Source organism: Panthera onca, chromosome D1 (assembly GCF_046562875.1).
Source record: "Panthera onca isolate mPanOnc1 chromosome D1, mPanOnc1 haplotype 2, whole genome shotgun sequence".
Taxonomy (NCBI): Eukaryota; Metazoa; Chordata; class Mammalia; order Carnivora; family Felidae; genus Panthera; species Panthera onca.
Genome location: NC_138348.1, coordinates 58,244,645 through 58,257,018, shown reverse-complemented (window position 1 = coordinate 58,257,018; position 12,374 = coordinate 58,244,645). Strand labels below are relative to the sequence as shown.

Genomic DNA, 12,374 nt, shown 5'->3' with positions numbered 1-12,374 from the left:
TGCCTATCAAATATTGGCAAAAATGAGGACTGATGACAGCCAGCATTGATGGGGACATGGATACTTTCATATTCACTGGCAGAAGTGTAATAAATTGGGGCAACATCTTTGGAAGACAGTTTGACAGTGTCAAAGTAGTCATTGCCTTTAATCAAGTAGTTTCACTTTCAGGAATTTATCCTACAGAAACAAACTTGTACAAGGACGTTCATTGGAAACATCCTGAAATACCTACCAAGCAGTCTTTTTCTTAGGCTCTACTGAATATTCTGACTCACAAGACCACCATAGACCCCACTGGACACCAGAAGGCTCTAAGTCATTCCATGCAGTGTCCCAGCAGCACAGCATCTGTAGGTGCTCTTTGGTGCACTCCTCACAGCAGTTCATGTAGCAGTCTGTGCCTCCATTCACGGGCCGTTCTCTGTAACCCCCTGCTCAGGTCCAAGGTCCAAGAGAATAAGACTCTTCATTGGGTAGATGTAGGAGCCACTCTAGATTAGCAGCCTCATTCTCCACAAGAGCAAATAGCTATTGTAATACTCCATAGACATGGCTCCTAGAGTTCTTGCAAAGGACATGACTAATGATGGGAGTCACCACACATCCAAAGCCCAAAGTTATGATGCCCCCTTCAGATGTTTATAGTTCATTTCTAGTTTCTCCTAGTCCAGATGTGATTTACCAGTCTGGCATCATTTTTACCACAATAATATTGCCTAACTATGTTACCATACCATTTGTTTCAGGTTACCAGGGAACAGGGCGAGAAAGTTAACCCAAAGTCCAATTCTCACACAGAAAGGGAAAAGTATTCTTATTTTTTGTCCAGATAGCCTAAAGGCTATCGATAAGGGAATGGTTAAATAAATTAAGGTATGTCTATAATATGGAACATAATTCAGACATATGCAGATCTACCTGTTTTGACATGGAACAATCTTTAAGCCATATCGTTAAGCAAGTCACAGTGTGTATGGTATGATTCTATTTGTGTAACAAGGTGTGTGTGTTTCACTGTACACATGAGAAAAATTCTGGAGTATTATACATGAAACTTTCAATGGTTATCTCTGGGTGTTGAGATTCAAGGGAACTTTTGTTCTTCTGTATTTTTAAACTTTTTTTGGTAGGCGTGTTTTACTTTTATAATAAGAAATGACAAAGATAATTTTTAAGTGGGCTTTGGAGTTAGACATTAGATTCAATTCTTGGCCCTTTTATTTCCCAGCGATTCCATTCTAGGAAATCACTTAGCCTAGCCAAGCTTCGATTTCCTCAGCAGTAGAATGAGAGTAGTAATCCCTATTGTTCAGTGTTGTTAGAGATTTAAAGGACATATGTACAAAGCACCTGACCGCAAACCTGGCCTAACCCAGTGAGAAGCCAGTAAATGACCACTATTAACTCTGTCTTAAGGTCTTAAGGTCCTTCACAAGTAGCTGATTCTCTCTTTCTCCTGTAGAGGCATTTCATACATTTCCAGCCTTAAAGGAACTGGAGCTCGCACTTAATGGAATCAAAACCATCTATGTGAAATATGGAGACTTTAAGTTCTTGGAAGTAAGTTGGAGGTAGGGAGTTTTTGGTGCCCACCTGTTTCCTTGTAAGGAATGGGTGTAGAGGTCTCTACTGATTATAACTGCTGGGAAGGAGCTCTCTGGGCCTTTACAGCCAGACCCTTGCTTGACAGTAGTCCTCTGGTGAGGGTGGTAGGGTTGGTGGTGGTGATGAGGGTAGTGGTAGTGGCAGCAGTGATATATAGGTGACACTGTATCATACCAATGGGCATTGTACATGGTCTGGGAAAATAAATGCCAAACATCATGTCAAAGGAGTCTGTGCAAAAAAAACGAGTTTAAATAGAATACTCTTGGAAGTAGAGTTTGAGGGGAGGTCTGGATCCAGTGGCAGCTAAAGAGCCTTGGAGGTTAAGTGCTAGACATAGCAGATTGGACCAGCTGAACTAGAGGCATTATGGACTGAATCCAGAGACCCATCCTGGTCTGAATGAGCCAGATTGGCTCCAGTGGGCTCGGATAAAGAGGCTAAACGCCTAGTTCATAGGCCCAGAGGGACTGTGAAATAAAACATGAATTCTATGAGCTCTACAGTATACTCTTGACATTTGTACATCCATAGCTGTTCTCTAAATCTCAGATTCAAAATTACAGTAAAATTTGTTTGTATTCTTGTCTTTATCCTAAATTAAGTTTCCCGTAGTGATGTATTTTCTATGCATGTTCTCATACTTCAAGTTAATCACCTCTTCAACTTCCATGAAAATTTTAGGGCCATTTTCCACAAAGAAACAAAATTTATGTCACTACCTCAGAGGCACTGCATGCATGGAGATTAGAGAACCACAGAATTGGAGCAAGGTGTGGGGTTGGGCATCTGGCCAGGCTGATTCACTGAATAATGGACTCTTCCCCACATGTTGGCCTTATAGTAGAAGTGTTTCAGATTCAAATCTCAGCAGAATGTCTGTATGTCATAAACCTTGGGGTTGACCCCAAAGAGTTAATAACTTAAATTATTTAATGAAGGGTCAGCCACTCTTCACAAAAGCCTCACTTAACTTAGTCTTGCTAAAGAGAGAGAGTCCTTCCACAAGAGTGAATATTTCAGAGTTAATGCCCTTTGTATGCCAAAGTTTTAAAAAGTTTTAACTGTTTGGGATGGCAATTCTTCCTAAAATGGATTATATGTCCTTGTGTTCTTAAAACATGCTATACTCAATGTAATGGTACTTTTTCTCCATGGTTTCAAGTCATATTGAGGATAGCAGTGATTTACTATGATTTGTAATAGGAGTGGTCCTAAGAATTGTCCAGGAAGCAGAGCTCTTAAAAGTCCAGTAAAACAGAGTGAGTGTAAATTGATAACAACTGGTGTGATTTTGTGCTGTGTTAAAAAAAAAAAAAATTGTATACAATATTTCAGTATAAACAGTGGAAAAGAGATTCCAGATGTTAGAGATAGCCATTAGCCAAATGGGTAGCCATTTCTGTGACATACAGACCTGGAAGCTTCTTATAACCTTCCATTCTGGGAGTTATTTTACTCTTTAAAAGAGTAGTCATTTGAGTTCCTGTGTGTCATGCATTGTGCCAGGCATCTTGTCTTCCTCACACCTACTATTTCAAACCCCTATTTCAAGTGCCAGTGGGCCATAGGAAGGGGACATGACTATAGGCTCAGACCCCACAGCTGACTAGCTTGGCTCTAATGGTTCACTGTAATTGATTCTTGGATGTCCCACTTCATAGTTTGATACCTTCTGATAAAGATTATTTATCCGGCAGACCCAGCCTTACCCAAGGGAATTTATTTACATAAGAGAGCAGACCAAAGTCAAGATGCCGAATATAAATGAGAAAAGGAAATCTCTTGGCTAATCATTTGTTTCTGTCTCTATGATTTGCAAGGTCTCTCTAAGAAAAAAGCATAAAGCTGTCAAAAGTCCTGAATTTGCAGTTCACAGTAATGAATACTTTGAAGTGTAATAAAACTTGATGTGACTCAGCAGATGCAGGAGGTTAGGAATCTTCTGTTCTTGTTTGCCAGAAAGGCTGCCACCAGAAGAGTAGAATTCTTCAGCAGTCAATTTAGAAAAACTTAACTTTGCCATGATTTGGTTTTCTACATTCAGGTCTGAAAAAGGCTCAGTTGGAGCCCTGCCCTGAGAGTCAGGAGAGCTTGTTTCTTGTCTTGATTCTGCCACTACTCTGACATAGTTCCTTGGCCAACTCACTTCCCTTCTCTGGGACTTAAACTCCCCCCTCTATAAATTCTGGGCCAGCTATGAAGTTCTGTGACCTGTGATTCTAAGGCTATTCATTTCTTTGAGCTGCCCTTAATTCTATGGAAGACAAATTTGGACCCAATATTGAATAGCCAAACCAACTAGGACAAGGGTCAGCAAACTTTTTCTGTAGGAGGCCAGACAGTGAGTGTTTTAAGGTTTGTGCTCTGTATGGTCATAACTAGTCACAACTGTCATAATTAGTTCTTTTATAAAGGAAAGCAGCAATAGATACAATGTAAACAAATGAGCATGGCTGTGCTCCAATAAAACTTTATGGTGCTCAAATTTGAATTGCACATAATTTTCACACATTAGTCTTTGATCTTTTTTCAACCATTTAAAAGTGTAAAAATTTTTCTTAGCCCAGAGGCCCCACAAAACAGACAGCAGGATGGATGTGGCTCAGAGGCGTTAGTTTACCAACCCCTGAGCTACAACACTGATGAAACAGCTCAGTGTGGTTGGAATGGAGAGTGAAGCACAGTAGAGTGTAGTGACAGATGAGCCTGGAGAGGTGGCAGAAGAGAGACCGTGGGAAGCCTTGGAAGCCTTCCTAAGGAGTTTGAAGTATCCAGTGGATGATAGGTAGGGTTGCTGCATGAAGAATGAGTTGGAGGGAACAAGAATGAGAGATAGTAAGGAGATAGAATCCATAGGTCTTATTGACTGCCCACATATGGGTACGAGGGAGAGGATTTTCCCCACGTTTACAAACTGTGTATCCGAGCCAGCTTTCCAAGTCTTCTTCCTCGAAAGCTTCTCACTTTGCCCCTGCCAAGTGGAATCACACCTTTGTGTGAACTCTCAAAACTTGGAATTTGCTGATGGCGGCATGAACTCAGCACTCCTTTGGTGCTTGGTAGCTTTCATGGCCTGCCCAGTCTTATCAAGCCCTCTGTTATACCACAGACTCTAGTCATACCCAAACTGTTTACAGTTCTCAGAACAGGCTAGGCTACCTCTTGCCTCCTGGTTTCTGTACATGCTTCTTGCTGTACTGCATGTCTTTTTGCCCTCAACAATTTGGTGACTACCAACTAGTTTCTGAAGATAACCCAAGCATCACCTGTTCTGTGAAGCTGCTGCATCCTTTGGTAGAGCTGACTATTCCTTCCTGTGTGCTTCCATTGGTCTGTGTTCAGACCTCTATCCCAGCAGCATTGCTACTTAATAGATACATGTATGTATCTAGCTTTCCAACTAGGTTGTGAGCTAGCAGAAAGAGGAGACTGATACAAAGCAACCTTTAGTGTAAGGTTCTTGAATGAAAGGATGGTTATAATGATGACAGCCAATATTAACTAAGTTCTTACTGTGTGGCAAACTCATGCTAAAGGTTTTATCCACATAATTCCTCATAAGGACTCATTATTAAAGTTTATTTATTTTGAGAGAGAGTGAGCGAGCAGGGGAGGGGGCAGAGAGGGAGAAAGAGAATCCCAAGCAGGCTCCACGCTGTCAGTGCAGAGCCTGATGCCGGGCTCCAGCTCATGAACTGTGAGATCATGACCTGAGCTGAAATCAAGAGTTGGACACTTACTGAGCCACACAGGCACCCCAAGGACTCATTATTATTTCTACTTTGTAGATAAGGAAGCTCAGGTTAAGTCATTTGCCCAAATCACACATTTGGCCAGTACTCAAACTCAGGTCTACAGGGACAATAAATTAATTATAACAGTGGAGTCAGACCAAACCCAGTCCTCCTCTGGCAGTGACCTACAGTCAGTTGTTTATATGTCTGACTGTGTAACACTGACGTTGTCGACCAAAGACCTTGTTCCTTCACCAGCTGGATAAGATGCTGAAATTGCCCCCATATTTTTCTTTTTCTTTTTCTTTCTTTATTTTTTTAATATGAAATTTATTGTCAAATTGGTTTCCATACAACACCCAGTGCTCATCCCAACAGGTGCCCTCCTCAATGTCCATCACCCACTTTCCCCTCCCTCCCACCCCCCATCAACCCTCAGTTTATTCTCAGCTTTTAAGAGTCTCTTATGTTTTGGCTCCCTCCCTAAGCTTCAAAGGGTATGTATGGATGGAAGGGGAGGAGAAGAAGCAGATTTATACATAAGTGCTAAAGTGAGTGTCTAGAGAGGCCCAAAAGAGAGAGAAAAAAGACTAGTTGATATCATTTATCCCAACTGCCTTTGTTTTTGCACATAGACACTCAGTTTACTGACAGGCCCCTGACCCAATTATTTCATAAGTCTAGGTGGCCTTGGTTGATAATGAGGTGAAAGTTTGGGTCATTGCCCTCATAAGCCAGTTCATTTCAGCTGATTTTTTATATGCACCTATTATGTGCAAGGTCCTATGCTAGATTACAAGGATGTAGCAATAGAGGAGCATGGCCCTTGACCTGACAGTTTATGGTATAGTCCACCACTGTGTGCCAGGACTATGCTAGGTACATCCATGTACCAATATCCCTATTCTTAAGATGTGTATCCAACTATCAGATACCTGGTTGACTGTGAGAAGTACCCCTAGATAAAGCACTTAACGTCAGGGGAGAGAGAGATTCCATCTGGCTGGGGGATTAGGAAAGATTTTATAAGGATGCAGCTTTTGAGTTGCCCTTTTGGGGCTTGGATTCAGACACATGGAGAAAGGGCATTCCTGGTTGAGTGAAAAGCTCAAGCAGTTATCTCCAGGTGGGATGATGCAGGGAATGGGAAAGATGTCACTTTGGTCAGCACCACAGGACAAATCAAGATTTGCAGTGGGAGCTAAAGCTAGAAAATAGGCTGGGAAAGGACTATAATAGGCCTTGAATGTTAATCCAGGGAATCAAGAGGGTTTTAGGCTTGTGAGTGATGGGGCTGCCCAGAAGGTTAAAAAAAAAAAAAAAAGTAGTTAGCTCCCACCTCACATATGAGCATCATTGTCATGCATAGTGCTTCTCCTCTCCCATCTTTTATCTTTGTACCATAGTTCCTGGACCTTTCCTTTAACAGCCTGACTGCAGAGGCCATTTGTGATCTGGGGATTCTGCCACACCTTCGTGTCCTGCTCCTCACAGGCAATGGGCTCACTTCCCTGCCACTCAATTTGGCTGTCACAGAACAGTAAGTTCCACATTCTAAGGTCCATGCCACGTGTTCCCTCATGAACCTTTGGGTGCAAGTTATGCAAAGAAATAGCCCAGAGCAGCTCAGAAGTGCTATAAAGACAGGCTGTAAGTGCTCAAAGCAGGGAAAATGCAACCGACTGAAGTTCCTAAGAAAGACAGTCATGGAAGCAGGGACCCAAAGAATGACTAGGCCTCAGATGGGTGGCCTCACACTCCTCTATGCTATTAGGAGACGTTCAGGTATCTAACAAGTCCCTTTCCCTGCCTCTGATTGGTCATGGGTAAGTTGTGGACATTGCTCTTGCCAGACTTTTCCCCTTCACAAACCTACTATGCTTTGTATGTTACCATTTTGCACCTTTGTTCAGGCCATGCTTTCTGACCAGAATGTACCAGTCCTTTCTCTGTTCGTAATAATGCCATATACATAGTGCTTACTATGTGCCAGACATGGTTCTCAGCACATATACATATTAACTCATTTGATCCTCACAACAATCCTATGAAATAGGTGTCCTATTATTATCCCTCTTTTATAGATGAGGAAATTGAGGCACAGATATGTTAAATAACTGCTAATAAGTGGCTGAGTCAGAATTTAAGCATGGTCTAGAGACCATGCTTATGGCCATTATGTTCTTTTCTTATGTAGATTCTGCATGTATTCCAAGGGCCTGCTCAGGCCCTCCTCCTTTCCTTACCAGAAGGCTTCCCTGACTGTTTTAGACCATACTTCCTCCTCCCTTCTCTAAGTATCTGTTGAATTTAATGTTTTCCTTCTTACTTTAGAACTTAGTACATTCTATTATGACTTACACCTCATAAATATACATAAATATATGTATAATAGATAAATGGATGATATACATATAGTCTCCCAAATAGATTGTGAGCACTGTGAGGGCAGAGGCCCTGTCTTACTTATCTTTGATCTGAAGCATCTGGATGATGATCTAGTGCTTTCACACAAGAAGGTATTCAGTGGATGTTAACCAATTCAGAGATGGTGAAGGTGAAAGTCAGGGTGATAATGTTTATTGTGATGATGGTAGATGTGATGGAGATTACAGAGATGAAAGTAGTTGGTTAGTTTCTCAAGGGGTTAGGACAATGATAGTGATCATTATATTAGGGATTTCATTAGGCTCCTTTTGTTTGCAAGTGACAGAAATCAACTCAAACTAGCTTAAACAAAAAGGGAATTTATTGGCTCACGTACCTGTAAGTCCTAAGGTGAGTGCTGGATTCACTTATGGCTGGATACAGGTGTGATCTTTTTTTCCCTCAGTGTTGGCTTCATCTTAACCAGTTTTTCTTTATGACCAGACACATATCAGTCAGGAATATAAAAACCACTTGAGGTATTCAAATGGAGAGTAGTTCATTGTTTTTAGTGGGGAGAGATAATAGGTGGCATTTCATTATGGAAAATTCCAAACACACATAGAAGCAGAGTCAATGGCAAAATGAACCTCCATTTACCCATCACCCAGCAATTATTGTCTGACAGTTCTGAGGTCATAGCCAATCATGGTTCACCTATATCCCCACCACACCCAACCTTAGATTATTCTTAAGAAAAATCTCAAATGTATCCAGCCATAAATGAATATAGCAGATTCATGTAGTTTCATCTGTAAATAATCCAGTGTACAGTTCTAAAAGATAAGGACTCTTGAAAAAAACCAATCAGAGTACCTTTATTACACCTAAATATTAGCAATAATAAATGGAGGGAATTGGTTACATAGGTGGTGGAAGGGCTGGAAGAGCACAATGGAGAAGAGGGGTATGGAAAGAGCAAAAAGGAAGAAGGTTGATACTCAAGAGATCAGAAGCTGTTCACACTGCTGGACTGGGGCCTACAAGCCTATCCCTGCTGCTGGGCTTTAACTTTTTTTTCAATGTTTATTTATTTTTGAGAGAGAGAGAGGGAATATGAGTGGGGGAAGGGGCAGAGAGAGAGAGAGAGAGAGAGACAGAATCCAAAGCAGGCTCAAGGCTCTGTGCTGTCAGCACAGAGCCCAACATGACCTGAGCTGAAGTCGGGCACTTAACCGACTGAGCCACCCAGGCGCCCCATCCTTGCTGCTGGGCTTTTAGGTCTAAAAGTTGTAAAAGTGCTATAGTTGTAGATCCGCAGCAGATGTGCTGCCTCAGTCAGGGCTGGAACCTCTGCCAGCACAGATGCTGCTGTTAGAACCACCTGTTGTACTGCTGCCACCAGCAAGCTGTCAGGAACCAAATAAGATAGTTGCTGTTCCACCTGTTTTGGTCTTCCAGTCTCACCAATCCCTCCCTTGGCAGTATCTCACTGGAAGCCAGTTGGGAAGGTGACCTGGGAAGCGTAGTTTAAGGGTGGCTCTGGCCCCTTACAATACATAGCAGAACACAGAGGAAAGGAATAAAGGTTAAGAACAAATAGGCAGATGACTGGTGTCACCCACCCCTTGGAAACCCAACATCTACTCTCCTCCTTCTCTCCAAATTTAATTTTCATATAACAGTAGCAACCACAGTATACCTTCAGCTTACATGAAGGAATTTTTTTCCTCTTAGGACACTTTTACCCTCTTCTATAAAAGGATGAGACATAGTTCCATCACTCACCATATCCATCTCTGGATGATATTACTCTGTCTTCTAAAGCAGTCACAGTGCCACCTGAATATTTTATAACCTAAAAACTAAGCTGCAGAGTCATTTACCACTAGCAATTTATACACATGCACACATACACACGTACGCACACATGCACGTGCACACATGCACACACACAGCAAGCTAAAAAGAAAATATACACATTTGCTATAATGTTCTTTTCTTAATTGGTCAGGAGGCCATAGTACATATTTATGAATCCTTATTCCATCACCTATTTAATGTCCCCTTCTTCCTTATCCAGCATCTTGGCTGTTTGGACTCTTTAACTGGTATAGTATCCCAAACATTCATTCCTGAAGGATCAAAGTTATTAATGCTTTTTTATTGGGTTGTAGTCTTCTATTAATGCTTTTTAAAATTGTGGTAACATACACATAACATAAAATTTACCATCCTAACCATTTTCAAATGTGCAGTGGTGTTCACTTAAGTATGTTCACATCATTGTCCTATCCCCACCACCATCTGTCTTCAAAACTCTTTTCATCTTGCAGAAATTCCATTTACTTTGACTAATGGAGAGGACACTTCCAAGAGGAACACCTTGTAACTCCCTGTATTCTAATCATATTCTGTCCTCATGGTATAACAGCGATCATACCTACTTTTGATAATCAGTATCAATCACTCAGCCAATACAGTAAATTCCTTGTTTCCTGCCTGTTGGTTTAGTGGAATGAGGAACCCAAGTGGCCCTCAGCAATCTCAGCTTTTAGTTAAGAGAAACTGTTCTTTGTGTCCCTGTAAAAGCATTCCTCCCTAGGCAACTAAGATTCTACTTGCAGGAATGGAGGCAACAATTCTGGAAGTGGATAACTGTAAGAGGATCTGTTCTCATTTCCTTCCATTAATTGCTAGATCCTATGTTCTAGTTATGAAAAAAAAAATAGCATCATTATTGGTTGCTGGTTTATATGATACCCCTTCCTGTAAGTCAGAGTGCCCACTTCACAGGGGGTGGTCTCCTAGCTGGTGCGATCAATGAGTTGTTAAAAAAAAACAAACCTATTTTACCTTTTAGATCAGCTACTTCTACATCATGAGGTACATGGTAAAAAAGTGAATTACATGTTTACAAGCTCATTATTGTACTCATTTGCTATCAAATGTGTTCCATGGTTAGAAGCAATTGTATGTGAGGCACCAGGATAATGAATAAGACATTCTGTATCATCATCAGATGGTGATGCTGGAAGAATATTGTGGTTAGGGAATGCAAATCCATGTCCAAAGTACGTATTTATTCCAGTAAACAAAACAAATTACTGCTCCTTTTGTGAAGGAAGGTGCCCACAGTCATCTTCCCACTAGATGGCTGGCTAATTCTTTCAGAAATGGTGCCATGTTAGGGGCTTAACATTGGCTTCTGCTGTCGGCATTTTAGGTACTCAGCAGGGATGATGACCAGATCTGCTTTGGTGAGGGGATGTGTGTAGCCTCCATGCCTGTGCTAAGGGCATTTTGCAAGTACTAGGGTATCCAAGGAGAGAGACCCAACTGACTTTGTGAAATGGGTCATCTTGTCCACTTGATCATTGAGTCTCCTCTGAGTGGATCATCTTTGGGAAACATTCACATGGGATGCAAATAATCCTTGAACTCTCTGTCCATTCTGAGAGGTCCATTCACATAATTGCCCCTTAGACCTCTCTGTCAGCAGTTTCACAGTATTTTTTCCAAGCTTTGACTATTCAGCTAAACCATCAGCCACTGCCCATGAATCAGCATAAACCAAGCAAATAGATGTATTGCCGTAAGTTTTACCTTTTGGGAGGGTTCCTCTTCCCCTGTCTTTCAGAGACACCCTCCTGTAAAGTTGTAATACTGCAATAGTCTTTCTTTAGTGTCAGAATGTCATGCACAATCATTTGTAAACCCAGCTGGGGGCTCTCTCCTACATTAACTGCTCATAGACTCTTAGTTGTGGGTTGATGGAGAGGTAATAGTACAGCAGGAGTAGGCATCATTGGAACCAAAGCCATATTCATTCACGCAATTTTTCCAGACTTGCTTGAGCCAGATCTCACATATTACTTCACTTGATGAGGGAATTCTGTGACACATTCAGTTCATGATGAGCCACTCAGGTCACATGGCCACTCAGTGTTCCTGTGACCAGGTGTTCAGTCTTTACCAACATGGGGCAGTAAGGCAGAAACTGTTTTTCAAAAGGAAAATAGTTGTTCACAGAATCGGCATAACTTTGCTCAAAAATGATTCTGCAATTGACACCTATAAAAGGCTCCATTCATAGGCCATGTAACTTCTCATCCAAACCAGGATATATTTGAGAGGGAAAAGGAACACTATTAATTATTTTGGGATAACAGGTGAAAACTCAAACTGTCCTTGAAAACCAGGATGTAACCCTGTACTGTATAGCACACCTTTTTGCCTTAGACACTTAGAGCATAGTTGGACCTATCGAGTCATATTGCCCAATGCCTTTGGCCAAGGACCTAATGCCCAGAAAACAATTCATGCAGTTGGACCTGTTGCAGAGCCTTGTTTTGCTCTGAGCCTCACACAAAACTGGCATCCTCATGGGATACTCAGTAAGGGTTAGATTGGCACAGATGTTTTATGCATTGCTTCCAAAGTCCAAAAAGGTCAACAAAGCTTTGTGCCTTTTTCATAAGTAACAGGTGGTGCAAGGTGAAGGATTATGTCTTTCACGTTGGAGGTATATCCCAACATGTTCCAGATACCTGGACAACAAGAAAATTAATGAAGGTAGTAGTTCCTTGAATTGGAGGTGGGGGTTCCCTCCATCCTTTGACACACATGCATCTTACCAAATCATCTAGAATATTTGCAACT

General features: G+C 41.5%; 1 protein-coding gene across 9 annotated transcripts in view; it reads left to right on the top strand.

Annotated features, from left to right (window-relative positions):
- The window catches only part of XRRA1 (X-ray radiation resistance associated 1), a 61,804-nt gene that overhangs the window by 17,168 nt on the left and 32,262 nt on the right, over positions 1–12,374 (top strand). For 6 of the 9 annotated variants that reach the window (XM_060605618.3, XM_060605621.3, XM_078433093.2 and 3 more), the window contains 2 exons: positions 1,466–1,563; positions 6,752–6,885. In XM_060605618.3, coding sequence (XP_060461601.3) covers positions 1,466–1,563; positions 6,752–6,885 — 232 coding nt within the window. Of the gene's footprint in view, positions 1–1,465; positions 1,575–6,751; positions 6,886–12,374 lie in introns of those variants that run through there. The other 3 variants (XM_060605616.3, XM_060605627.3, XM_060605619.3) reach the window with 3 other exon arrangements.